At 44.8% G+C, this 27,997-nt stretch overlaps 1 protein-coding gene and 1 pseudogene across 1 annotated transcript; one reads left to right on the top strand and one right to left on the bottom strand.

The window, feature by feature from the left end:
• Positions 1-170: 170 nt before the first annotated feature.
• Positions 171-27,347, bottom strand: LOC135919754 (Na(+)/dicarboxylate cotransporter 3-like). The gene is made up of 13 exons (XM_065453635.1): positions 27,163-27,347; positions 24,095-24,244; positions 16,305-16,420; positions 15,678-15,844; positions 14,736-14,805; positions 14,019-14,207; positions 13,676-13,798; positions 11,939-12,016; positions 11,144-11,248; positions 6,171-6,351; positions 2,119-2,280; positions 1,092-1,229; positions 171-949 (listed from the first exon to the last, which is right to left on the bottom strand). The coding sequence occupies exons 1-13, from the start codon at positions 27,292-27,294 to the stop codon at positions 788-790; spliced, it is 1,773 nt and encodes a 590-aa protein (XP_065309707.1). The 5' UTR covers positions 27,295-27,347; the 3' UTR covers positions 171-787.
• On the top strand, positions 26,728-26,908 carry LOC135920596 (U2 spliceosomal RNA; annotated as a pseudogene).
• Positions 27,348-27,997: the final 650 nt, after the last annotated feature.

Genomic DNA, 27,997 nt, shown 5'->3' with positions numbered 1-27,997 from the left:
AACTATTATATTCACTTTCATCACCCTCAACTTATTTGTTTATAGGAAAGGCACCTGTTGATATTGACGTAGCTGTAAATATGAAAGTTGTAATTTCACGTGCCGCACTGATATTGGGAAAGTCCAGTTCTTGGATTGGCGTTGAATGAAAAACGGGCGATTGCTTTGAAAGTAACATTTTATTTGTGGTAATATTTCTTCAATGTCATAAAATCGGCGTCACTGCAAGCGGCGCAGGGATGTACTTATCACTTCATGAGTGTGCAACTCGCATTGGGAGATTATTGTGCCGGGTGCTTCAGGGAACACATCAGTCTTTTATTAAACACTGCACACGAGAGATGAATATTTCTCAGGCAACACGTCATTCGCAGCGACGGACATCAGGGTCTGTCTTAATCAGTCAACGGACTTGGTACTAAACTGAAATTCGTTGATGATCTTTTTATTAAGCAACATAAAAGGAAATGAATAACTGTGATTTTGAAGTTATAGACAGAAAGCGAAGTATTCCCGTACACTAAAGATTGTGTAATTTGCACCCGTTTTGTTCTCGTTCGCTCTCAGGATTGGTTGGCCCCATTCTTACGAGAGTTTCTCAGTTAAGGCAGACGTGAGGTATAGTGCAGTGCCAGTACGTATTTACAACACTTCCTATTCCTGATAGTGTTCCCTCATTGGTAGCGTTCGTGCATCGTCCACTTTTGATATCCATTAGCTTCACAAAGGCACGATCGTAGGTGGCACTCACGCAATTCTAGAACCGGAAAGCGCACAATAAAAGAATCTAAGTTTTCGCAGAGACGGTGGTGGTACTGAAGTTTCCTGCAGTGGCAGCCGACACCCAGTCAGCTTCTTGAAACATGCCGAAGATTGGGTCGCCCAGCACGTATGTTACCACCACGGTCACAAGCATGGTGATGATCTTTGCCAGAAGTCCAGGAACAACCTGCAAGTTTGGAGACGCATGGCTGGTCAGTGGCGACATCTCCACAGATCTACTGCCGTTCTATTTGTGGTTATACCAAGAGCTGTCGTCTTCCACCGCAACAGATAGTACCTTCTTTTTGTTCTCTTAATCTGGGGCGTACCATTTCCATTATTGTGAGCCGGCCATGCTCGTAAACCATGGCGTTCGCCGGCGTGCCCACGGGCAGCAGGAAGGCGTAGTTGCTGGCGATCGTCGTCGGGATCATGAACAACAAGGGGTTCAGGTTCAGGTCCTCCGCCTTGAAAAATCCAGAAAAAAGAATGAATTCAGCCGGGATTTGTCTTTACAGTTGGATTGCTGACATTTCTTGTAAAGTAGCTTTCGCATAACTTCGTCCACGTCATGCCAGTCTTGCGTTAAACATTGCGCGTGATTTGTGCATCTGTTCATGGTGTCATTACGGTTATTGTCTGAAACAGTATATACTTTGTTATTCCTTGCGACCACTGCCTCAGAGCGAAGGCCAAGTAGTATAACTATATGCATCAATTCAACATTCTTGCATTTCCTATATTTATCTCTCTCAATATTTTGTTTACTCTACGCGTGATCGTTGAGCAACTTTTCATGTGCTATCTTCACTGTGATGCATCATTACTCAGCCGCTTTTCTTTTCAATGAGAACTCCCACGTAAACTGAAAAGAAGGTTTTTTTTTTATTGAAGAATTTGCTGTGAGCCATAATGAAAAAGATATAAACAAAAGCGGGTGGCAGCTGCAACAGCATCTTTGATAACTTGTTTGCCATTTGACCATTTAGTTCTGGTTTAGTGCACATAAGTTTGTTAATTAATTAATTAATTAATTAATTAATTAATTTGCTTCTTTGTTTGGATCGCACTGCCAGCTGCCAGAGCAACAGCAGTCCATTCAGAATCATTGTAGAAACATTTGCGCCACAAGCTCAGCGGAAAAATTTTTAAAAAGCAAAAACAAAACAAAATACATATTACCAATTAAAAGAATCAAGTTGTATCAGTAGTTCTTTGCAACAGTCGATTGCTACAAAAACAAGAAAACAAAGACGTTTTTCGTTATCGCATTGGCTATGAGTACCCGTTATTCCTCTTACAAAACAAAACACTTGGACCAGATAGCAAGCACACATGTTATGGCAGTTCGCTCACCAGCACGGCAAAAACTGGTAGAAGGACGGTGCACGTTCCGCAGTTGCTGATGAGCTCAGACATGAAGGAGCAGATGATGCTCAGGCAAATCATGAGTGGACCGGGTGACAAATGGCCCAGTTCGGCGAGTTTCTGCCCCAGCTCCTCTGACAGGCCCGATACCTGCGACCACACACACACCTACGTTAAGCGCGTGGGGCAGTGCCCCTTGAAAGACCATGCCGCTGCCTTTCAGTCAACCCACCATTGCACCGCAGACTCCCCGTCGCCACCTTAACTATTTCAAAATTACTCGACCTATTGCTTGACCGGCCGTTCTAATGCCTCAAAAACATGCCGCCAAAGACTCCCCCGGATTACCTCCTAACCCTTCGCATCCCCAACACGCTCCCAAGCCCCCGTATTTCTTAAAGATTTCATTTTTCTCTTTCTTTTTCTTTCAACCCCCCCCCCCCTTTGTTGTGTCTTGGTACGGCCCTGGCACCCCCCTGCTTTTTTTTCCCTTCTTTTCCCCTTTTTTCTGCTTCTATTTCTTTTCTTTCCTCCCCGCGTGCCCACTCTCACGCTCTTGTCCCTTCGTCTTGAGAATGAGGCTCACAGACGTCGGACGGCAGCGCCTGTTCCCTCTTGTAATCTCTCTCTTTAAAACCAGCCGCCAGCGACAACACCCGCACGTGACGTCACTGCACTAACCCTTTAAAACTAACACGCCGAGGATGACGAGGCCGCCTTTGACGAAGATAGGTCCACCTATCGAAACGTTGGCCAGCCTGTCTGAGGTACTTCAACCCTGTTTTAAAAAAGTTTATACCACAGAAAGCCGGAGAAAGTATGTTTGAGATGAGCCTGTAGGGGCACACATCCCCTTGGTGTACAGTTCTTATAGACGTTCCCTACACGCAGGGTTCGCGGAAAAAATGAAATCTTGCAGAAACCATCTCGCGATGACTGTCGACGTTAATTCGATTAGCATTGAAGCAATGTAGCACCGCCGAAAGGCATCATGTACAAGGCAGAAACTGCAGCCAGAGCTTTTCTCGCGCGCTTCCCTCTGGAAACGCTTCGCCATCTGGCGGCGCCGCCGCGAAGTCTGCGCGTGGCGTGTGTCTCAATATATATTCAGGTTAGATTGTTTATATATGACTCGGGTTTGATTCCGCCCAGCACCGGAGAAATGTTAAACTATATTTCTTTTTCTGTCATTGAAGGGTGGCACATATTCAGTGGCACATACTCAGCGACCGAGGTTGGTCTGACGGTTGGTGTAGAGCCCGGTACTCTTTGCACAGCAGCCCGATATTCTCCCCTTTGGACCATGGACTAGCCAGTGACCTGAGTTAATTGGTACGAAAGGAGTTAGATAAGGATAGCAAAACACATGCAAACATGCCGCGGATTGGGTGAAGTTCCAAAAGAATGCTAATAATTAAAGGAAATTCTCCCTCTCCAAGGGTCGGCATAGAATTGGTGGTCCGCTGCTTAATCACCTACGAAACTGCGGGTAACGCATTTTGATTTCTGGTTGTTTCCAGGAAACTTTCTAAAGCTACTGCGCGTTATCATTCTTGGAAACAATGAAAGTTCTTTTTTTTACTCACTACAGCAAAAGACCGGGTAGCGCAGCTCATCTCGCACAAACGTAGGGACAAGAGCATAAGGGTGTCACTGCCCTGTGGGCTTAAGCCAATAAAACAATGATAATACCGCCCTAACGAAGACCACATGCGTCCTTTCACTGAAATGATTACTGCACCAGTTTCGCTTGGACATTTGGGGCTACTTACAGCCTGCAGTAGTGAAGCTGCAATAAATTTCCTAAGTTATTTTGATCGCATAGAAAGAGAACGCTACGTACCGTACACTTCCTTTAATATTATATATGCGCTTATACCTGAGGTTAAATTCAAAGGAAACTTTCCATCAACGGAGTTCTAAATCATGAGTAAATATTACATCGGACAGACAGGCCGTTCCGTGAATGAAAGGCTGAAGGAACATATGCACGATGCAGACCGCGCAAAGCAGGGATGGCTTTCTGCTCACTGTAGCACGTGTGGATGTAGCCATAGACTCAATGAGTGTTGCAGCATCGCAAAGCACAGAGATTGTGTCACGCGCGAGATAATACAGGCGGAAAAAAAATATGTTTAAAAGCTGGTTGCGTCAGTACCCCCTCTGTCGCTGTCACTGAAGAGGAGATGAGATACCTCGGGCTATCACTACGTTGAATGTGCTCGTCTTTTTTCGCTGCGTTCTGCGCATAGCTGTTGTGCTTCTGTATGACTATATATATAGTGATGCTTCCTGAAAAGAAAATAAACTGTTCGAAGTCAACGCTCTGTTCTCTCTTCTGTCCCCTCTGATGTTCTTGTGCAGTTAATCAAACTTTTAAGCATGTTTTAGCAATAAGCCCAATCTTACATCCTTCTGAATCCATTGTTTTATTTCGTGAGGTTACGAATTCAGCTAGCTTTGTAGTAAATCTTCGACCTGACGTTGCCTAAGGAACTTCGTAAGATTTTACTTTATGCTGTTTTTTCTGCTTTATATAGTATTGCACCTTACGTAATTCCAACTTGTTGCTTGTCAATGCTCGAGACAACAAACAGACAAGGAAGAAAGACATTCAGATGTCGTTTACAATAACCATCCGATAAAGCAATCTAGTGAGACAAAATTTCTTTGTGTTATTATCGATAACCATTTAAAATTCCGCCTAATGTACGTTCTGTAGTTCATAAGGCTTCATATGGCTTTCATGTGCTGTCGAAATGTCTAAACTGTTTCCCTCCCCACATACCTATCAATCTTTACCACGCATTTGTTCACTCTCACATTAATTACTGCTTAGCGATCTGGGGTTGCACATACAAAACTAATCTGTCACCGGTGTTTATACTTCAAAAACAGCTCTTCGCATTATAGCACCCAACAATATGCATATTAAGAGTGAAGATTTATTTAAAACCCTGAAAATCCTCAACATTTACGATTTGACAACATACAACATCACCTCCGTCATGCATCAAATAGTAAATGAAAAACTAGCCTTGACAACAGTCTCGCTCCATATCTCACTTCGCAACGTTGGGAACTCATCTCGCTGTCGTTTTTTATTGCCTAAAATAAATAATAATTACGGTCGCTCTACACTACAATTTACAGGCACCTCAGTTTGGAATAAGCCTGATAGTGACATAACCACTCTAAGAACAATGCATATATTTCTTAAACAATTAAAGCACTCACTTATTAACAATGCGTAACATTTCGCATGCTTGTACATGTCCTTACTTTTCTTTTTTTTTTACCTGTGCCGATGTTTTCCATGATGTAAAAAAGAAAATTGTTGAAAAATTTATGTCATTTGGGAAATTTTTCCTACTACTGTATTTTCTTGTTTTACTTATTTCAGTTATTTGAGTTTTATGTGATTTTACAGTATAAAAAAACAGCTTCCATAGTGGTTTTTTTTTCCTAATACCATCGGTAGGGTCCCTTTAACAAATTTATTGGGCCCCAAAAGTGTGTACTTTGCAATTGTATACGTTAATTATGTTAAATAATATTTCGTACTTTCAAAGGGACTGCCGCTAATATGCTCGTGCAGGAAAAGCATCTCGTCCGATATTTAACCCAGTTACCGAAAGATCTCATATCCCCCCACACCGCATGCTTTCCAACGACGTGCGTTCACATTGGTTGGAGCATGAGCACAGTAAAGGTAGAGCTTACAGTCAAGGGACGCAAACGGCTTGCGTTATCTAATCTAAAGTTCTGTAATGTACACCGTCCGCCAACACGAAAACTCTTTAGTGTTGACTTAAACAGGGAACAATGAATCGCTCCTGCACAACGGAGTCACCAGCACACAGTCTTACTGTGAGCTTCGTTTATCTAATCTAAAGTTCTGTAGCGTACACCGTCTACCAAGATGAAAACTCCTTAATGTTGACTCAAACATGGAACAATGAGTCGCTCCTGCACAACGGAGTCGTCAGCACACAGTCTTAGCGTGAGCTTTGTACGCCAACACACTACGTTTAGCTTACACGCATGGCTTCGGCGATGGCGAAACCGCTGCCAATGAGAAGAATGACGCTCCATTGTAGCTTGGCCTGCACCATTTTCCATGTCAACAGGACGGGGCCTCTGAAGCCCTTTTGAGGCTTCGAAGGAATCATGAACAGCAGAATCACAGGTATCATCACTGCTGTGGCGTCCTTAGGCTTTCTGCGGTAGGAAACGAATGAATAAACCAGCATATATCTGCATGCAACGAGATATGTATATATTGTGTGCCCTTTTGGTCACGATTTCGGTCGTTTACTGGGTGGCATTGAAAAATGTTCCTTCGTGAAGTCGTGATGAACATGTCATGATAGTGCACAGTGAAAGTGCGCTCTCTTTTATTTTCACGGAATGGTGCTTTGAATAGCCACGTAAAGAAAAATTATCACCGAAGATGTGCGAACGTTTTTTTACATACGTACAAATGTCCAAGTTTATTTTCGTGGAAAATTGGTGTAAGCACTTCAGCCTGTAGGCTATAAATGGAACGTTTTTTCTGGTTTGTTGGTTCATACTTGACGGAAGGTTCAAACTGCTCGAAAAAGCGAGGACAAATGCAAAAAACACACAGTACACCACGAGCGCAGAGTGCCAACTATTTATTCTTCGTATTCAAAACATAGGCTACTTCAAGCGAGACCCCAGGCACATGATCACATTGTCGCTTACAAATTGCGAAGATAACGTAAGAGAGAATTCTGCGGACTAATTGTGTGACACTACTTGCACCGAATAAATATAAGGGAAAACATAAACCAATCTATGCAATGAAAGAAAATGTTGAACAGGTAAAAGAACCGAAGACGGCACATGTCTCTTAACAGTAAACAAAGTGTAAGCGATAAGTAAGGTAATCAAAAACGCATTGGTACCTATAAAACGTCGTTTAGGCGAAGTCAACACGAGCGACGGAAAAAAAGGGGAAGAAACAATACGAAGATGTTAGAATTATAGAATTATAAAACAACAATCAGCCGAAGTAAAGGCAAAAGTGACGGTACTGAAAAAAACCTGAAAACTTGTAAAAAAGTGACATGAAGGGAGAGTAGTAAAACACGGTAAAAAATGATGGCGCTCAGCTTGAACTCGCAGGTGATTACATTCATGAAAAAAAATCCAAACAAACCGCACGTGAAAGTTACCAGTTTTTACAAGTGGCTTTTCAGAAAAGCAGTTTATTCCTGTAAAAGTGAAACAAAGCGTACTGAAACATTTACCGCTAGATTTTATGACATGAAATGTATCGACAATCTCCCTTTCGGTCTGGTCACTCGATTTGAACAAAAAAAGTTACGTTTTCCTAGATCAATTTGCAAGGAGTCTTTTGTTTACCGTCGTTCTAACCTTTGCATCCTTTGCAATGTTGGGCTAAGATGCCTCCTGTGTTATTCTTTACATTCCGGTTATGTTCACGTGCCCTTTCATTAAAACACCTACCCGTTTGTCCGATGTAGAACTTGTCACAGATGAGGGGAATTAAATACACAACCCCACAAATACAGGCAGTGAAATGCTTATAGCGCTTCGTTGTGTACTGAGGCCTACTCTTATTTTCTCGTGTCACCAAAGGGCACACTATGCTGAGGTTCCATGGAGCCGAGAAGACAACCTTGACCCCGTAACGGCTGGCTATGTTTGTTTTGTTTTGTTTTGTTGGGCGAAACGGAAATAATTTAGGGTATAACATGTAGTTTATCTTTCTTGATAGTCTCTTTCTGTTTTTTGCAACTTTAGTTTCTGCAAGAGATTTTCGCACGCACCGGTGATTAAGTTGTCAGGATATCCAGCCGAAAGGAAGCGCTGCACTTGCTGATTGAACCTAGTTTCTATTTTATGCTCGCAGGATAACTAACAGGCTAAAGTTATAAAGGGCTTCACCAGCTTGGAATACACGCTTTCAAATGACAACGGGGTCTTCTTTGTCGTCGGATTGTAAGACAACCGATGTGGTCATATTAGTGATGATGTGGTCACGTGCCTGGGGTCTCACTTTAAAGAGCCTATGCTACGAATATCAAGATTAAATAGTTGGCAGTCTGCGCTCGTGGTGTATTCTGTGTTCTTTCCGCTTGCACTTGTTTTTTCGCCTTGTTTTAATCTTCCTTCAAGGCTTTAAAGAGCTATACTCCTTATCACACAACGCAATTGATTTCTACAAGTTATATTCCGTGGCACCTGTCGAATTTAATTAATTCTTCATATCTTGCCGTAAAACTGGGGGCATCAAATGCGAGGCCATAAGATCTGAACACTTGTACTGCATACTAATATGGTGCTATATCTGCAAAGGTTGTTGTTCAATGTAACTAGTGACTTATTTATTTTACAGCGTAATGTAACAGGAACGTCTACGCGGAACATACGGTTACCACTGGGATTCTACATAAGCAGAGCAGTAAATTAACGAGGTAATCACAGTCCATTTATAAAAAAGTCCTAGTTTCGCCAGAAAGGCGAAACATCGATTGCGATAGCAAATTAGCAGACAGCCATACAAAGTAAGGATAACACTTTTATTGGCCGTACCAACTTGTATACATTCGCTTGTTAACTAAATTAACAAGCACGATGTCAGCGCCCACAGCAAGCAGGAACACACCCCACTCGATGACCGCGGACGCTGGCTGTCGAAACGCTTGCGTATGCAAGCGCGGCAGCAGCAGCGAGCGAAGTGATCTTCGTGCGCTCTATCGCTTCAACGCAAAGTGAGCGACGAGAACACACAGCACACACAAAGCTACGAGTCGCCGACGCACCTGGACTCTGCACCCAACGCAGATTGCTCGCAAGATGCAGCCGCTACATAGACGAGGCAACCTAAAGTTTGCCCGCGCGACACCAGCGCCGAATGCTCCCCTAGCGGACCGATGGAAGTTTCGAGGGTCGTCGCTGCGCTAGCGCGCGCCCGTGTTCTGTACGGCGGGAGCGCTCGTGCGCGTGGTTTTTGCGATGCCGAGTGCGACCTCATCAGCCAGGAAAGGTGGCACGCAATACTGATGTGTTGTTGATTGCCACAGCAGCCTCGAAAACACGAAAGGTCGTACGCCGCCCGTGAAGTTCTACAGATTTCTTGGGAAGTGGTACGAGAAGGACAGACGACAAGGATGGATAACTGCAGTGCGCCGAGTCAAGTAAGTCTCATACTTTCGCATTCGCGTGTAATATCTTGAAAGCGGAATAGTCATATGCCTGTATTTAGTGCACGGACGTTTGTTTAGTCGTGTCGCGTTGTTGAACTGTGGTGGCATCCGCCGTTTGTTAGCGGTAAATGCATGCATGTTGCGCCGCTAAGCTCTACGACGCGTGCTCGATTCCCAGCCACGGCGGCCGCATTTCGATAGGGGCAAAATGCAAGAACACCCTTGTTACCGTGTGCTTTGATTTTTATGCACGTTAAAGAACCCCCAGGGGTTAAAATTATTCCTGAGACTCCGCATTACAGCGGGCCTCATAATGATTTCGTGGTTTCGGCATGGTTTTGGCACTTAGAGCCCCCGAATTTATTTGATTGCACTGTGGCTTCCCTCGCGATCGGCATGGACGAGCTCAAAAGAATTATTTCCCTTTTCCAAACGCTGCAACTTAAATTACTAGTTGTGCAGGTAACGAAAGGGGCCGCACGCTACTTTTGTGTGGTAGCAGACCGTATTTAATGCAAGCCGCGGTCGTCGCGTGCGTCGGGAAGTGGCAGATCGGAAAGCAGCCGCTCGAGACGTGAGCGTTTTGTTTGTTGTTTGGCCATGCTTTCTAAGTATCTAATTGTGCAAGTATCATAACTTGTAGTGGTACCACTCTTGTAGAATAATATATGCACACAATCACAGGAACGTTACGCGTGCAAACATATTATTGGGAGTAATTTAATCCCGACAACAAATAGGCACACATACTGTTTCATTTATATGCGATACAGATGGAAGCGGCGCCAAACAGACCAATGGCAATCACAACAGTCTTCTCAGCAGTCAGCACCACCGGGACATGTGCTTTCGTACTGCAGCAACACAGCTCTTGAGCAGCAGCAAGACGCGTGTGAAACAGACTCCAGAACATGCATGCCTTTGTGAAGTGACGGAACCGTCAAGAAGCAGCCCAATGGATCTGCAGTCATCGAGTAGTATGACTACAGAAGTTCCTGCTGCCATTGTGACTTATGTTGTAATTGAAATAAATGTGGCTAAATTTCTGAACATGGTGCGTACCTCTAACTCGACGTCGTCTACGATCTTGTGGGACACCTGTGACACGCACTTGGCTTTCACTCTTACATCACCGTCCAGAATTTGTTCAACGCCGTACACGTTCGGAAGCAGACGCTCTCCTATCGTGAGGTTGGCGCCACGAAAAAAAGCTGTCCGCGTCGGCAACCTTCTTGAAACCGCACGGCAATCTTTGCATCGCTGTTGCGCAAGCAGGCGATCTGCCGCCGTCGAAAACGGAGCGCCGTGAGAACGAGCAGCGAAGAAAAGCGCGGACGGCACAATGTAAACAAAGCGGAGACTACGCCACGACGCGACCGCGCTGTTTGGCGTTTCCACATTGGGGCGCTGATGTCAGGAGGCGCAGTAGCGCCTCCTGACATCAGCGGTTTTCTCGTCTATACGCAGTAGCAGCCGGAGTGGAGCGCCACCCCCCGTACTTCCCCCCACTGCCTCGCAACGTTGGGTGCCTCGCTCGCGACGGAAGACAGTGCGCTTCCTCGCCGCTCTCCTCCCTTTTTTGCGGGCGAGACTGAGCCGCGATCGTCGGCTCCCCTCGCAAGCTTTCACTCGCGCATACAGCGTAGGGCGCGCCGCGACGGTGTTATTGCCTTTGGAATTTATGCGGAACATCATGGCGATGCCGACCGCGACGGTGACGGCAGAAATTCGCCTGGAGTACCCATATAATTGCTATCGCAATAAAATGAGAACCTGTTTGTTTGAATGAGCATGTTATTCACGTATACACTCACATGACTCCGAAGTATGTCGCCCACCCTCTGGCGAACATGGGGTCGCGGAAAAGCCAGAGAAACACCAGCAGTATGAACAGGAGCAGGACTGCAACTTCGTGAAACCTGTGGCGTTGTTAACATTGTCAGGTTAAGAAACGTCCGGTAAGAAGAGGGAACATTCTGCAGTGAACTGTGTGACATTGTAATGTGAGCACAACTTAATGAAAATTGAGGCAATGAAAATTACTTCGAAGTATAAAGTCGCTCGCGTTGTTGCATCTTAAAGCTGCTCCCCGCGTTATTACTTCATAAACATCATTGATTTATGAGCAATACATGCCGAGAACCTGACATACTTCGCAAAAGTACTCCAGACGAGGCTGGAGGTCATTTTTCTCGAAAGGAAGAAATATCATTATGACAAGCAAAAGAAAATTGAGAAGGACTGTACAAGGTGGTCTACATTTTATAACGACAGTATACTTGTTATGCTGAAGAGTGATGCTGATGACGAAGCACCCAAAGAAAACAAGAACTTTAATAACTACTACTTATTATATATCATTGTTGCGATTTTTGTTGCTATTTTTTATTCTGAACACCATTTAATAACGCTAAAGTGTCCAATGACGGGCCCTTGCTTGCTTATCACTTTGCGGATCTAAACTACTAGTGAAGCACTGTGTCATTGGGAGCATCACTCAGTTTTAGCAAACCCTCTAGAGCACCCGCGTATTTAGCTAGATCTATGTTACTTATACACTTAAGGCTAAATTAGGTCAGTACTCTGTTTTCTTGCTTTCTTCTACGTACTTGATGGATCCGAGTGCCATGTAGTTGCGACGAATTGCAGCCATGGCGTAGTTGCTGCTTTCTTTCCCGAGATTTGGGCTGAAACGAGAGTTGACAAAGTGCGTGAATGTAGTTTATCTGCAGCCTAAGACGGGGGGGGGGGGGGGAGCGAAAGCTCAGAATCGTCGATAAGTATTCTCATTGTCCCGCAAAGTGAAGGTGCAAATCCTTCAGTGCAATTTCTACGCCGCGGTGGCAAAAACACTTATGCCTCCTAGTTATATATTACGTTTATCGACAAGTTGCTCATAGCAAGCAAGAAGAAACCACCACAGACTATTCTCCTTTACTACCATTTGGCTCTGTCAATACATCAACCGCCATGGTAGATTAGGTACTATACTGTATATGGCGTTGCACTGCTGTGGGCTCGAGGTTGCGGATTCTATCCCGACCGCAGCGACCGGATTTGGATGGGACCGGAATGCAATAAATGCTTGTGCTTTTATACTTCGGTGCGAAAGAACCCAAGGTAGTAAAAAAATAATTCTGGAGTCCCCCACTACGGCATGCTTCATAATCAGATTGTTTTTTGCGCGTAAAATCCCAGAAGGTAATTTTTTGCACTAGATTAGGTCATCTTCCTTTCATTTTAACGGCCAGCCCTATTCTTCTCAGGAGATACCTAGAATCATCGGAAACTTATGAACTATTCCGAACTGGACATTTGTTAACGAATCGAGTTTCGCCAGAGAGAAGAATCGTTTTCTCATTCATTTAGAAACGAACGCTGTGGTGTACGCAGTCTCTTTACTAAGTAAATTTCAGGTTCATATCATGGCGAGGCATTATTCATTCTTCAAAAAAAAGACAGCATACAAGCGACCGGTCGGTCAGTTGGTAGGTATACGTCGATCAGTCGGTGTTAGCGTGGCAGTCTAGGCCGGCAATAGCTGCGCCTGGTGGTCTCTTTCGCTGTTCAGGAATCTGCTACCACATGTCAGTGAGTTCAGTGTCGCGTAGATAGGCAAGTAGAAGGTGTGAGATCTCTTACGAACTGTACGAACTGTTCTCGACCATTCGGTGAACATGACATGTTGCACAAATGCGTTTGGATATTATCTTGTTTGCAGGTTGTCAACTAACGTATTCTTTTTAACATTGAAATGCGGGCAGGACGAACGAAGTGTGCCACGTCGCCAATTTCTTGGCATGCTATGAATAACGGAGAGATACGTCACCCAGTTTTGAGCGCACCATCTTAACTGCAAGCCCATCCTGTTCTTATTGTATACAAGGCCGAGTGACTTTCAATTGATTAAACTTGACTACGCACGGCTCATGTGGTGGAGTCCAAAGCGACCGAAAGTGACAGCGAATTACGCCATTTGACAGCCGGTGGCTGATCGATGTTCTGGCTGTTGGTCGCCTTGTGAGCACTTCTTTTCCAATAGCAACCGCTGTCTCGTTCTTAGGGATACCGACATGGGAATGTATCTTCTGAAAAAAACATTATTATATACTTTGCTTTCTCAAATTATTGAATAAAGCCAACGATACGTAATTATAAACGTTGCATGAGATCACACGTTGTGCATGGTGCAACTGAAGACAATTTTACGCATCAGATTTAGTTGCGTGCCTTTTTGTTTATCGCTTCGCTTCATATAGGTTTCAACATGTGCGTTGATATGCGTAATTTCATTTCATCATTTTTTTCATTATTTAGACCTCAATGAAGATTACAAATGAACTTGCCTTTTGCAAGAGAAGAAGAATGGCACAACGATGAGGAATACGAGGGCCGTTCCAATCAGCGCAATCGGCAATGCGAAGAACATCCACAGCGCATAGTCAACAGGAGCTCGTTCTTTGTATAGGCTGCAATGGCATAACGAAACAACAGCTAAACTTACAACAGCTATAGGTGATAATTACCTTCAATGTTCTACATTCTATTTTACTCCAAGGAACCTTCAGTGCAGCTCATTAATGTGTACAATACATTACTCTCATCTCTTCATTAAAATTATGCCATGTAGCGGCTCTTTCAATATGCCTGCCTAGTGGCTCCTGTATATGTTGTAAAGTATTGACTCACTCTTCGATGACGAACTTGAAGACGACGTTGGAAGCTCCACTGGTGATGGTCGTGATGGTCCCAATGTTGGCGCCGTACAAGACGCTGAGGTATAGAAGCACACGAACGCGATGTTCGGTTGCCTTGTCGATTTTTGGATACTGCTTCTTCGGCTTTATCGGAATCACCACATCGGACTCTTCTTCACCACTGCACAGAAATTCAACAAGGCCTTCGTTTATTAGTGTTGTCTAGGGGGTTTTCCTCTTCTTCGCAAGAGCATATTTTCCACCCGTTCGTTCACTCCCGTAAACGTGAGAATGCCTTTCAAAGTTTTCTTGAGTGTGCTTATTGTACGCAGCTCTTTCCGTTGCTGTTCTCGTGTTCGTGATGCTCATACTGAATCCAGCATTTACGAAATGACTGCGCTAGCGCTCTGCGTTTCATTTCCTAATATAAGTTATCTCGCAGTGTTTTGGCCAATAAAAATGCGGTGTTATCGACGAGGCACTTAAATATTTGTCTTAATCTGGTCTAGATATTTATAGGCTTTGGTGGCAGGTAAATGGCAACTTGCAGAAGTGTGTGATACGCTTCGTCGAGGATGGCTAACACCTTAGTATAAGTCTTCAATATCAAGTGTAAGGTAGCAAGTGTCCGTAAGTTCGCTGCCGAGAAATATTTACAACGAGAAATTCACGAACTGAACAAAGCTTGCGCTATTGTAGTCAGGCGTACCCATCCTGTTGTGGGATGAGACCGGTGTTTCCATTGGCGGCAGCAGCCTTCTCGACGCGCTCTCTGAGTGCTGCAGCCAGAAAATGAAAAACAAATCTCAGTGAAACGCACACAGAGATTTAGTGCACATATACGCCTTAGGAAGTGATCGGAAAATTGAGCATTTAAGTATCGTGAAGCGCACTGTATTTACAGCTCTGCAGTAGCACTGTGGCATGCGTTCGAACATTTCATCAAGTGCGTTTACATACACGCAGGTATATATGTTTGGCATCGAAGAATGGGCAGCTATAGAAGAAGTGCTTCTTTCCTCCCATCACTCTCGCTCTCTCTCTCTCTCTCTCGCTGCTAGCCTAAGCAGATTAGCTCATCCTCACAGCAAAACATTACAGCAAAACACTTTCTTGTCACTGAGCCTAACTTGTTCACTGCCGTTCTACTCTAGTTTCTGAGCGGCATCACTAGTTGCAGTTAATTCTAATACGACTCACAGAGTGTCGAGGCTCACTTTGTCAAATTCTGCATGATTACTTGAAAGGTGGTGCCGATATTTGGGGGCTATGAATAACTAAATCACCTCATTTAACGTTACTGTGCATGGTCGTTTTAAATGAACTGCAATAGGGTTACACTATGAGCCAATTGTTTCTTTTAGAGAATAGTGCAGCTGGTCATAGAGATGGGCCCTTAACACACGTGATGATCCACTCAATTTTTCCCAAGGTCTATGGATAAGGACAGTGTGTTCAGTTACACATAGTTTCTCTTTCACTCAAAAAAACATTCAAATCGCAGTGCCTTGCCTGAGATAGCTAATAAACCTAAATTTTATTTTAGACTTGTCACTTTTATCTTTTCGCACGTCATTCATAGACGTATATGAACAGAAACAATTATAATACCGCGAACGATAACACCACGAATAACAACAGAGCCAGGTACCTGCTATCCCCTCGACATCGATGTTGACCCGCGAAAGGCTCCTGCGCCTCTCCTGAAGCAGCTCGTGCGAGAGCGAGTTAATCACAGGCATCATCATGGCAGTGATGGCAACGTTGTTGATCCAGATGGACAGGAACATGGAGATGAACATGATTCCAAACACGAGCCTGCGTCAAGCCGCACCAGAATGGCGCCAGGATGTAATTCTAGGGCTGTATTTCTCGCAACGCACGTCTACGAAATGCTGTATCGGCAGCTATTCTACAACGATGAATTTTTGTCTTTTTAATATTCGTTCTTCAATCTAGAGCGTGATAGGCTGTTGACAAGAACTCATTCCGCATTGTTTGAGTGCTACGGCGCCTAGCTGATGCTATAGCGATATTCGAAGACTTGGAAACGATCCTTTTATCTTTAGCATACTGGCAGCCACGCTGTGAATTCGGTATCCCCATTGGAAAGCTTCCGCTTAGTATCTCACAATGGCTTCCTGAAAATTGTATAAACATGCTTTGTATTCTCATGCTTCTAGTATTATAGCAAGCTCACTCCACATAGGCTTCGTGCGAAGGCACATGACAGTGGTCTGCTTTTTAAACAGCGTCGGTCAAAGAAACAAGAGCTCACATTTTGATGTCTGTGCCCAGGAGGCAGAGAGTCTTGAGGGCTATCCTTTGATGCAAGTGAGAATGTTCAATAGCGATAGCCATTATCAGAGTCCCAACAAACATGATATTCGTTTCCTGGAGTGAAGAAGACAACATGGCGATAAGTGCGAGTAGATTTTATAAGTTGCCGATATAGTGCCCCACCGTATTCATATTGACTTACTACGCTAAATTGAAAATTAAATAATGGGGTTTTACGTGTCAAAACCACGATCTGATTACGAGGCACGCCGTAGCGGGGGACTCCGTAGCGGGGGACTCCGCCGTAGCGGGGGACTCCGGGTTCTTTAACGTGCACTTAAATCGAAGTAACCCGCCGTGGTTGCTCAGTGGCTATGGTGTTAGGCTGCTCAGCACGAGGTCACGGGATCGAACCCCGGCCACCACGGCCGCATTTGGATTAGAGCAGAATGCGAAAAGACCCTTTTACATAGATTTAGGTGCTCGTTAAAGAACTCCAGGTGGTCGAAATTTCTGGAGTCCTCCACTGCGGCGTGCCTCATAATCATAATGTGGTTTTGGCACGAAAAATCCCATAATTTATTTTCTTTAAAATTGAAGTACACGGGTGTTCTCGCATTTTGCCCCCATCGAAATGCGGCCGCTGTGGCAGGTATCCAATCCCGTGACCTCGTGCTTAGCAGTCCAACACCATATCCACTAAACAACCATGGCGAGTGCCTTCTACGTTATCGCATACGTTTTTACTACATAGTCCCTAGTGGTAGGTTACAGAACTGTGCCGAAGTGCTACAACGATTCTGCACTAATCGAGTGGTCTGGACCTTATCGGATCTGCCTGTCTAAATTGAAAGCAGTGGCAGCTGATATCTTAAATCCTGCCGTTTTACGTGCCGAAACCACGATTTGATTCTGAGGCACGCCGTAGTGGTTGACTCGAGATTAATTTTACCGACCTGGCGTTATTTAAGGTGCTCCTAAATCTATGTAGAGGGACGTTCTTGCATATCGCCTCCAACTAGATGCGGCCACCGCGGACGGGATTCGATCCCATGACCTCGAGCTCAGGCGCCCAACACCATAGCCGCTGGGCTACCGCTGCGTGTGCTGTCACCTTTCTGTGTAGCAGAGTACTGAACCAAACCATTCAGCGATTCAACAATGAAGACTGAAGTGCTCAAAGGCAAAATACTAGACTGTTAACTTGTTTAACTTTACCTTGTTGGTTACTTGTTCGTTACAACTATCGAAGCTTTTCGGTACTTGATTTCATGCAGGTTATTATCGTACATAAGAGAGAAAGAGAGAAGTCATCAGGGAAAGACAGGGAGGTTAATCAGGCTAAGCCCTCTAGGCTACCCTGTACGGGGAAAGGGGGAAAATGATTGAAATAGGAAACGAAAGGCAAAAGTTTACAGTTTGCACAGTTGCACAGTTGAGCTATTCATCGTTGAGTTAGTCACGGGTGGTCATACAGGCAGGTGCGTTTCAAAAAGCGCTGCAGCGCGTTAGTAGCCTTGCACATAGGAGATGCACAAGGCCACGGGCCCAAGATCTCCCATGTAAAGGGCCTGTCACCTAAGTGTCTCAAAGCTTTCCGAAGGGCACTCCTGTCATCTTCGTACATGGGGCAGTCACATAAGAGATGTTTGGTGGTCTCCTCAACACCACATGTGCTGCAATTGGCACTGTCCGCCATTCAAACTCGGAATGAGTATGCGTTTGCAAAGGAAACTTTTATTCGCAGGCGGCACAGTAATGTTTCTTCCCGTCGGTTAAAACCCGGTAAAAGTAAGTTCCTATGTGGGTTCATGGCATATAGGCGCCGTTTGATAAACTCCGGTGTGTTCCATTTTTTTAGAGTTATAATCTGGGCAAGACCACTTAGGTGCCGCACTGCGTCCGTTCTCGACAATGGTATCGAGGTTCTTTTACATTCACCATGTGCCTCACGGGCAGCTTTGTCGGCACATTCATTGCCAGTAATGTTGCAGTGCCAGGTAGCCACTGAAATACAATGTCGTAGCCTCTGTCCACCACTTGATGGTAGCGTAATCGTATGACTGTGGTTTCTGCTACCAAATGTGTGTACATATGGGTTGTGGCGCAGAGCTAATAAGAGTGACTTCAAGGTTACCTTTGAGTCGCAGAATATAGCACATTGATTTGGTGACTATTGGTGTACATAAAGCACTGCGTCACGAAGGGCGGCAAGTTCAGACCCCGTTGATGTTGTGACGTGACTGATCTTGAACTTCTTGCAGAATGATGTCGACGGAATAACTACCGCACCAGTAGAACTGGTTATCGCCGAAAAGTCATCTCTATAAATGTGAAATCGATTTGAGTAGGAATGAAGCAGTAGATGTGGAGCGGCTTGATTCAGGGCACAGGTTGGCAAGTCGGACTTCTTTCCAACTCCTGGAATGGGAAGCCACCCTTGTGGCTGCCGGAGACACCACAAAGGACTAGGTGATCTTACTGTAGGCGTGACATCGGATGCAAGAGAGGATCGGTAGGAGGCTGCAATGCCCGAAAAAGTTGCATCTGGTCTACTTTTCGAAAGAGAAGCAAGGCGTTGAGACCATAATCGGGAAAGGTATCAAAGATGGTTTCTAAGGGTGTCTGCGGCGACACACGTACTGATGGGATATTCCCTGGCGATGGAAATCGTTATGGCTGTTGAAGCGCATCGCTGTAGTTCAAGACAGGTTCGAAGTGCTTGAGCTTGCATGCTCTCAAGCACTCTGACGTTTGTACTCCTGGTGCTTGACAGCACCGAAAAGCTGTAAGGCAAGAAACCCATGAAGAGCGCTTTGTACTGTTAAAACGTAGAATTACCGACGATCCCCATGCTTTTACAGCGATGGCTTTGAAAAGGTGATTGGTCGAAAGGAATCTGTTCCTTAGGTAGAATACATGGGGTTTCCAGGAGAGGTCGCGGTCGACAATGATCCATAAAAATCGGTGCGTTCTATTGTACAATATAGGCTGGCCATTATTATACACCGAACATGTTAATCTTCAGCCCAATTCTTACAGTCTCTCTAAACAGAGAAGGTGCATGTGTGATAGTGGGGTTAAATATTAATAAGCAGAAGACAAAGATAATGATAAATATCCTGGTAGGGTAACAAGAGTTCAGGTATTCCAGTCATACTCTAGACTCTGTGAAGAAGTTCGTTTACCTAGGTCAATTACTCCCAGGGGTTGCTGATCATGACAAGGAAATTTACAGCAGAATAAAATGGGTTGGAGCGCACATAGCAGACATTGTCAGATCCTGGCTGGAAGTTTAGTACTATAATTGAAAAGAAAGGTGTACAATCAAAGCATTTTATCGGTGCTAACATATGGGACAGAAGCTTGGAGATTGACAAAGAAGCTCGAGAATAAGTTAAGGACCGCGCAAAGAGCAATGGAACGAATAATGTTAGGTGTAACCTTAAGAGGCAGGACGAGAGAGGGGTGGATCAGAGAGCAAATGGGGATTGCCAATATTCTACTTGACATTAAGAGAAAAAAATGGAGCTGGGCAGGCCATGTAATCCGTAGGTTAGATAACCTGTGGACCACTAGAGTTAGAGAATGAGTGCCAAAAAAATGGAAGCGCAGTCGACGATGGCAGAAGACTAGGTTGAGTGATGAAATGAGGAAATTTACGGGTGCTAGTTGTAATCGGTTGGCGCAGGTCAGGGGTAATTGGAGATCGCACGGAGAGGTATTCATCTTGTAGTGGACATGAAATAGGCTGATGATAATGCTGATGCTGAGGATCCAGTCATCGATTTTCGCGTGAAGGTGACTAGTACATTTTTGTTGAAGCGCCGAGGCCTTGTCTCTGAAAATAAGTAGACGTCATCGTTGCAGCCTTTTGTAACCCTATGCGAAGCTGCGGGCAAGTTCCTCCTGAAGCCCAGATGCAGATGTCATCTGCGTAAATTGCCAGACTGACCGACTGTGGCAAGGTTTCTGCCAACCGAATCAGAGCCAGGTTGAACAAAACATGGCTCAAAATGCCACCTTGTGGAACTCCATGCCTAGTATAGGGGTCGGTACTTTCACCATATTCAGTGAATACACAGGAGCTCCTTTGGGTCAGGTAGCTCCGAATACACCGAAAAGTGCGGCCGACGATTGCAGCAGCCACGCGCGCGTCAAGAATGGCTTCATGAGAAACATTATCATAAGCGCCCCTCACGTTTAAGGATAGCGCTACAGAGAAGCGTTTGAATTATTTCTGTTGTTGAATCGAAGACACAAGATCAATGACGTTGTCGATCGACGAACGGCCACGTCAAAAACCTGTCATCGCGTTTGGATAAACATTGCAATGTACTAGAAAGCACTCGAGGCGCGTGACGTTTTTGGGGGCCACGGGCCTTAACAAAACTTTGTAAATATTCCTGCGAAATATATATATATATATATATATATATATATATATATATATATATATATATATATATATATATATATATATATATATATATATATATATATATATATATATATATATATGTGTGTGTGTGTGTGTATGTGTGTGTGTGTGTGTGTGTGTGTGCGTTTGTGACTGTATGTGTTTTGAAGTGTTTATGACTGTGTATATAATAATCATCACCCAGTACCCAGAGTAGCATCACAAGCGAACAGCCAGGCTAACATGTCCAGCTTATCAATAAACCTTGTTTCGTTTTCTCCGTGAGACGTTTCGATGGCGCAGCAAGACCTCTCGTGCTTCATGGTCAAGGTGGCGGAGAGCAGCGTACATTATGTTGTCGGTCCGGGCGAAGAGCAGCCTCCAGTTCTTGAGTGGAGAAAGGTTCGTTCATCGCTGAAACTTGCACGTAGGGAACTTAGTACAATTCAAGATTCTTTGGTTGCCCTATCTCACCTTCAATTGCCTCGCAAAAGTCTTCTCCAACATCCACTTCTCAACAGCCTTGGTGGAGTTCCAGTGCCTTAAAGCAGTGGCGTTGCTTAGAAAATCGAAGGCCCTGGAGAGTTCGCCATACGCGAAGTAGAGTTTACGGGGGTTGAACGTGTTACAGAATGATTGCCATCGTTTGGCGACTAACTTGTCTATGCGATTACGTATTTTATTTTGCGTGCGCCTGGCCTCTCTAAAATCTAGAATCGACTTTGTGCGTCTATTTCTCTTCTCGGCGTGCCAACGTACTGCACGAAGCCTTTCTAATTCAATCTCGAAATCCGTGCGAGTACCTGACCACGAAAATCGGCGCAATGCAGCATGCATCGCGTTCGCAATCACAAACTCTATGCTACGTGCTGGGGCACCCTTGCATTCGGCGTGCACAGAGGCTTGAAATACGAGCCAATCAATTGTTCTAGAGACCATAGGGAAAGACATACTGCTTAGGCCTTTGATGACAACGTAAGTAGAAATATGGTCACTTCCACGTGTTTCCAAGTCACTAAACCAGTAGACGATGCTCGAAGTAAGGCTTTGGGACACCAAAGTAGCTGCCGTACGACAACCCTTTCAAGAATGTTGGGCTGCCGTCGTTCAAAAAACAAACGTCATGGTCCGAAACAACATAAACAAGAGTCCTGCCTCTTAAATTGGTTCTTGTACTTCCCCATAGTGGGTGAGACACATTAAAATCTACTGTGATTATCCCAGGACTGAAGGTCACCGTCAAAACATTTCCAAGCCTTCGCAGTCTAAACTACTTAATAAGAAAATGGTTCATGAGCGCCATTTTCTGCAGCTACTTTTATTCTGTCTTTCAGAGAGATTATAGTTAATTGACCTCCAACAAAGCAGATAGCGTCCCCTCCCCCCCCCCCCCTCCCATCGTCATCGTCGTCCAGGCCCTGCCCACAAGAAAAAAAAAGAAACCTACAGTGACACGTCAACCTGCTGGCACACAAGGCTACCTCACATTCCTGCACCGATGTTGAATGGCATACCGTTCTTTTAAATTATACACCCTTCCCGCAAACACACCCTCGTTCGTTTCCTCGCCCACCCGCCTTACCTTCTCTTCCCTTTAGAAGCGCCGTACCTATATATATTGCGCCGGAGAAAGCACATGTCGCCTTGAAAAAGAAAGACAAGTCCACTTGTCGAAATTTTGGCTCCAGTTTGCACCTTCTTCTCGTTTTGCTCATCGTCTTGAATTTCCGTCTCTCGTTTTTCCCGTGTTTTCCCATTATAAGAAAAAGTAGCTTGGAACGAATGTGAAGGAGAGCCTCTTCTTTATACTAAGGCACGCACACTGGTTGTCGTCATGGGGAGGCACGGCCTGGGCCACGTAAGTGCATGAGCTCCTTGCGGACATGAACGAGGACCTTGTTGCTCTTCTCAAACATGGTGTAAACAAAAGATTGGTATCCTGATAATTTGAAAATATTTGTCACGTTGAGTTCACAGATGACTAGCACCAGGAACCGATTTGCATGTGCAAATTGACGAAAATCGAAAATGTGTTATTACAGGCCTCTTGCATTCCGTTGGAGAATTAAAGCATTCTTGACTTCTTGAAGAGTCGCTTCTGCAGAAGTGTACGATCCAGGTTTCTAATGCAAGCTTTCAAGCACAGGAGCGAGAGCATTGAACACTTATAAAGCGCATCGAGTAGTCGAGGATGGTGCATTTCCCAAGAGTGTGCGAATCGCAGCAATATAACCACCTGCACATCCTTTTCAGGCAACTGGTCGGAAGCAACAGGTGTAAACGACATATTCCGCTCAAGCTCAGCAGGTGGGTGTGCATTTGGCAGTGCAGACCAGGCAACATCATAACCACTTTTCTGGGCTTCTTTGTCCTTCATGAAGTTGCGTCTGGTCTCGCGCAAAGACGGCTGTTTTAGAATTCGAGGTGGTGACGCCGCTGGACAAGGTTGGCGCTGTGGAGGCCGAAGATTGTCCGAGGGAACCACTGACATGAATACTATGGCGGGGGCTCGAGGACGGCCCGTGTTCTATACTGTAGGCGTAATTGAATGCGAAGACGTTCTGAGGCTCCTCCGCTTCGCTTTGCGGCTTCGCACAGATTCGAAGCCGTCATCGGCGTCCATAAAGGACACATCGAAGGTATAGGGTTGAGGTAGGAGGGGGAAGTAAAGGGGGCGCCCGGCAGTAATAAGCGTATGTTTGTTTGCTAAATTAAACATGCGGCATAAGGAACAGAGCATTCATACTTGTACATACATAAATTCGTCGAGTTTAGTATTACACTGGTAGCTTTTTCCTATCCAAAACATTTCAGATGGCACATTGTTGTGAACCAACGTACATACCTACAATTAATGTAAATATCGCACTTGAAACTCGAGTAAACAAGCAAACTCATCCTCTCATTTGTTTATTAATTTACTTCCATGTAACGGGGAATGTCAGCAAGTGTATTGGCATCGGCTTCTCAGTACACTGCAAATTGTTCATTGATTTAAAAGAACGATAACACGAGGTGATATAAAAGCATTCTTACAAACCAGCATAGACAGTCAGTTGAATAGAAAGGGAAAAAAACACTGGAAAAGAACGGCGCGTTAAGCAATTTCTGAGGTTAGACAGAGGACACTGACAGAGCTTACTATCGGCTGTCCCTTTAGGCACCACTAATAGGAGGTTATGACTCAGAGATATGAAAGCTGGATACGTTGAAAGAACTCAACTGAGTAAACGATGTTCACACAAATAATATCATCACATTTCGATGTAGCCTTTATCGAACATTGAATAAGTAGAATATGTTTTTTTTTGCACTGTCTTCGTAATGTAAAAGTAACCTAGAAATCTCTATTTCCCACTTGTACTTACATTCATGTAGAGTACACATGTCTGCTCTGTCGTAAGAACGCCGAGCATCGGGAGCAGTACGATAGGTATCAGAGACGTTGCTCCGAGTGGGATGGGCTCTATGATCCAGTAGAGTCCCACGACAGCTACTACGTAAGCACAACGAGATTTCTGCAAAGGATAGGTTCCGTTACGCTCTTTAGCTGTGAATCCATCAACTGTTCAACGTTCGGCGCACACAACAGAGTGGTCATTTATATTTGCAAGGACATTTCAGACATATTTCATCACCTCTTCTATCAATCCAGTAAATCGTCAATTCATCATTTCTTCAACGTGTGGTGACCCCAGCAAAGTTGTTATTTATATCTGCATAGACCTCGCATACGAACCCTTGCAGTCTCTCTCTCTCTCTCTCTCTGTTGTTTTTTTTTCGGTGGAGCTTTAGATGTACTATGGAGCAGCGCGCAACCATGGCTTGCCTTAAGCGATTGTTAGCCAAGTTGGACAAGTTTTGGCGAGAAGGGGGTCAGTCTGTTTTTGTAAAACGCAGCCTTTCGTGCTTTAGCCTACTCTTGCCGGCAATGTTCAAACTGCGTTTTACAGCGCGGCTGTTACGACTCAGTGCGTTGGAAAATGTCCGCTTCGGTAACCACACCCCTCTGTACTAACTAAATCATGCCGAAACCTTATTTGCATATTGATTGCAGCGACTACAATAAAATTGTAAGGGGAGCTTGTGCATGTCAAGAGCAATGTTTGAGATAAGTTATAATGAACAGTCACAAAGTAATAAGCTAGCAAAGTTCTGTTAATTCCTTTTTGGAGTTCTATGAGGTATCCAACAGTTCTTTTAAAATTATCGCGCATGTCAAAATGAACTCTGGTGGAAAGTCATTAGAAATCTGGTAGTGTTCCTTGAGAGGAACATGCTAGAGAAACTTTAACATTATAGGTGCGATAGGAACACCGCACTAAATTATCAAATGTGTATCAAAGTACCTATTGATGCTTGCCGGGTCCTAAAGCGCGGACCGTTTGTGAATAGGCCTAACGTGCAACTTCGTAGAAATAAAGTGTTAAGTGTACTTTTGGAGGAACGCGATGAAATAAATTCACCATTGTATATTGTATAAGGGAGCCGTATCAAATTTATATACAAACTGCCGCTTCTTATAGCAGCTAATGATATTTAGCAATTATTGCTGTAATCAAAATGCTCAACATTTTTGCTTCGAAGTTTGCACAAGGTGTACGTTCGAACGAACAATTTGAATTATGTTTCTGCATTCAAAAGTGGTATTTTACCTCAAGAACGCTTGACGTCTATAACAGTGTGCGGCTTTAGTGCCGTGGCTTTTTTTTTTTCGCGGTCGCTGCTGCATAGGAGTTTGGGTGTAATTCTGCAAGCTTGCGCACATCTGCCGTTTTTATTTATGTTCTATAACGGCCGGCTCTCAAGTAAGTTCTTCAGGCACTGTAGGTTTTCCCTTGCTATAGGCTCAGAATAAGAGTTTTAGTCGTGTGTTCCACGTGTCACAAAAAGGAACAGGGAGTTTTAACGCGATAATGTTGAGTACCCCGTGTCGCAGAAAATGCGGCGTCGGCGTCCAGCGTTTCGCGTCCAGCGTCGGACGTCACTTCGGAAAAAGTCTATCTTGAAACGTCATACCTAACCTAAAAAAATCCTAAAGTACGACTTACGCACAACCTACATGCATGATAGCGTTGGATTGCGATTTGAATATACGAGAAAACATAATTCTGTTACGCGGGAACTCAAGCACAAACCTCTTTCAGGGCGGTAGCGTTTTCCAGCTGCCGTTTGAGGTCTGTCTTAGTGGGAGCGCCGTGGCCCCTCGGTTCCTTGCGCACCATCAAAAAAAGAAACCACAAAGCCCACCTTCGGGCATAGCGTTCGCCGCCAGCGCTTCCCGGTGAACATAAAGGTTACATAAGCTACAGTTCCCAGGACGCGTGAAAATCACTCAGGGATCTTTGAATGCTATCGCGTTTCACTCTTAAAAGCGAAGTTTAAGCGTCCTCCAAATTTTTGGTTGATATGATGACGCAGTCTTAGCAGCAATCTCTTTATGATCCTTTTCTTGTGTGTTTAAGCGTACACCTCGGACGTGGTAAAAGAAGGCCAACAAAAGACAATTAAAGGCTTTTCTTAGCGCTTGTCTTTCGTTTGCCTTCGCTTGCCTTCCTTTCTCCCGTGTAATGTGTACCCCAGTTAAACCTTCAAATATTAACCAACTAGCCCAGCAACACGTTATATTATTTGTATCGATGGGTCCCCAATTTAATCGCTGTCCAAAGAGCGGAGCTCAAACTAAGTTGCCCCGAAGTGGTTATGTGAAAATACAAAAAGGAAAATCATTAGTCATTCCCCACTGGAAAGGTGTATGACCATCGAAACTATTTAGCATGCGACGCAGAGGTGACGCTGTGTAGGATAGATGCGGACTGATTTTACGTTATTTTTTTTAGATATTCGCGTGTACGACGGGACCGCCGCCCCGAGAAGCCGGAGGAAACTAGACACGCATGACGAGTCAGCGGGACAACCACCACGGGAGAGCGGAAGCAAAGGAAAGGAGATACGCAAGCGCTTGGAACGCCGACATAAAGAGGGCGGTGAGAACGTAGACATGGCGGACGCGGGTCAAAGTGTAGTGTATGTTCATATCAGCTCAATATCTGATACGGGTTATATTTGGACCCAATATTTAAAACTTATTATTGCAAGTTTGGCGGAGTGCTTGATGCGTGCTTCACCTCCGCCGCGGGCCGGCCCGGTATAGCACTATCTTCGGGAACGGCGCACGGTTTCTGGTACGCAGACATCGGTCCGCAGAAAACTAGCCATGTACAGCTTCACTGTAACTGTAACTTCACTGTAACATTTTTAGCGACAGGAAATGTCATCTCAAGAAGCATAACGGGATAGTATGTTTGTACGACTCTAATCGGAACTGTTTCGTCCTTCTAATTTTAATATTTCGGCGTTTGTCTGGGATAGAGCTGCACTTCCGTAGCCTGCGCGTAATATATATGCATCAAATACAACTTTTATAACGGCATACCTGAGCGTCTTCGAAGAAAAGTAAAGGCAGCAGAACGAGGGGGATCAGCACCATCAAGATTTGCCTCCAAAGTTTGAGAGCTCGAGCCGCAACCGCCTTCGCAGTCGCCATGGTGGAGGATAAAGACGGCATCTTCAGTGACTTCCGTACAACCTCGCGTCCGGCAGCGCTCTGCTCCGGACTGAAAACGCACAGCGTGAGCTAATTAAGCTTGCGTAAAGTGAAAAGAGCTCGTTGACGCTTCGGCGTAGCAGGGCGACGTGCTGCGGCGAGCACCGGAGTCGTTGCCGGGAAAGGAGGGTAAGAGCAGCGGGTTCCGCCATAGCAACTTGCCCAGTTTGCGTACCTGGAAGTCGCGAGCAACCCCGCGTCTAACTATGCATGCCACTTACTCGCGTCTTGACAGTGACTGCGGTCGGTCTCTCGTCATTCCATTGTGAACAGTCTGTTTCGTCTGCTTCGCTCTTTCTACCGGTTGCTCAATAGGGCGGAGAGGAACGTTTATTAAGAACTTGTCCTCTCCCGGCACTTGACTTACGAAGTGAAGCAATATGCGACTGACAGGACAAGCTTAATTTTAAAACGCTTTATTGTGCAGTCCGACTTAGATCTAAGCAAACACGTGAGAAGAAAGTGACTGAAGGCTAGCAATTGTGCACATGACTATTTTTACGGTCTGTTGCATTGAAGGCGGACCAAGATTCGAACGACTTTTTCGTGACTGTTCACCCTGAAGGGCACTGTTGTACACCGAACAATATCAGGCAAAAAGCAGTATTAAGTATTCAAAAAAATAACATGTATATTGTTTTCAGAATGATGGTATGCTTTCACA

This window comes from Dermacentor albipictus, chromosome 2 (assembly GCF_038994185.2).
Source record: "Dermacentor albipictus isolate Rhodes 1998 colony chromosome 2, USDA_Dalb.pri_finalv2, whole genome shotgun sequence".
Taxonomy (NCBI): domain Eukaryota; kingdom Metazoa; phylum Arthropoda; class Arachnida; order Ixodida; family Ixodidae; genus Dermacentor; species Dermacentor albipictus.
This window is presented reverse-complemented; position numbering and strand designations above follow the sequence as displayed.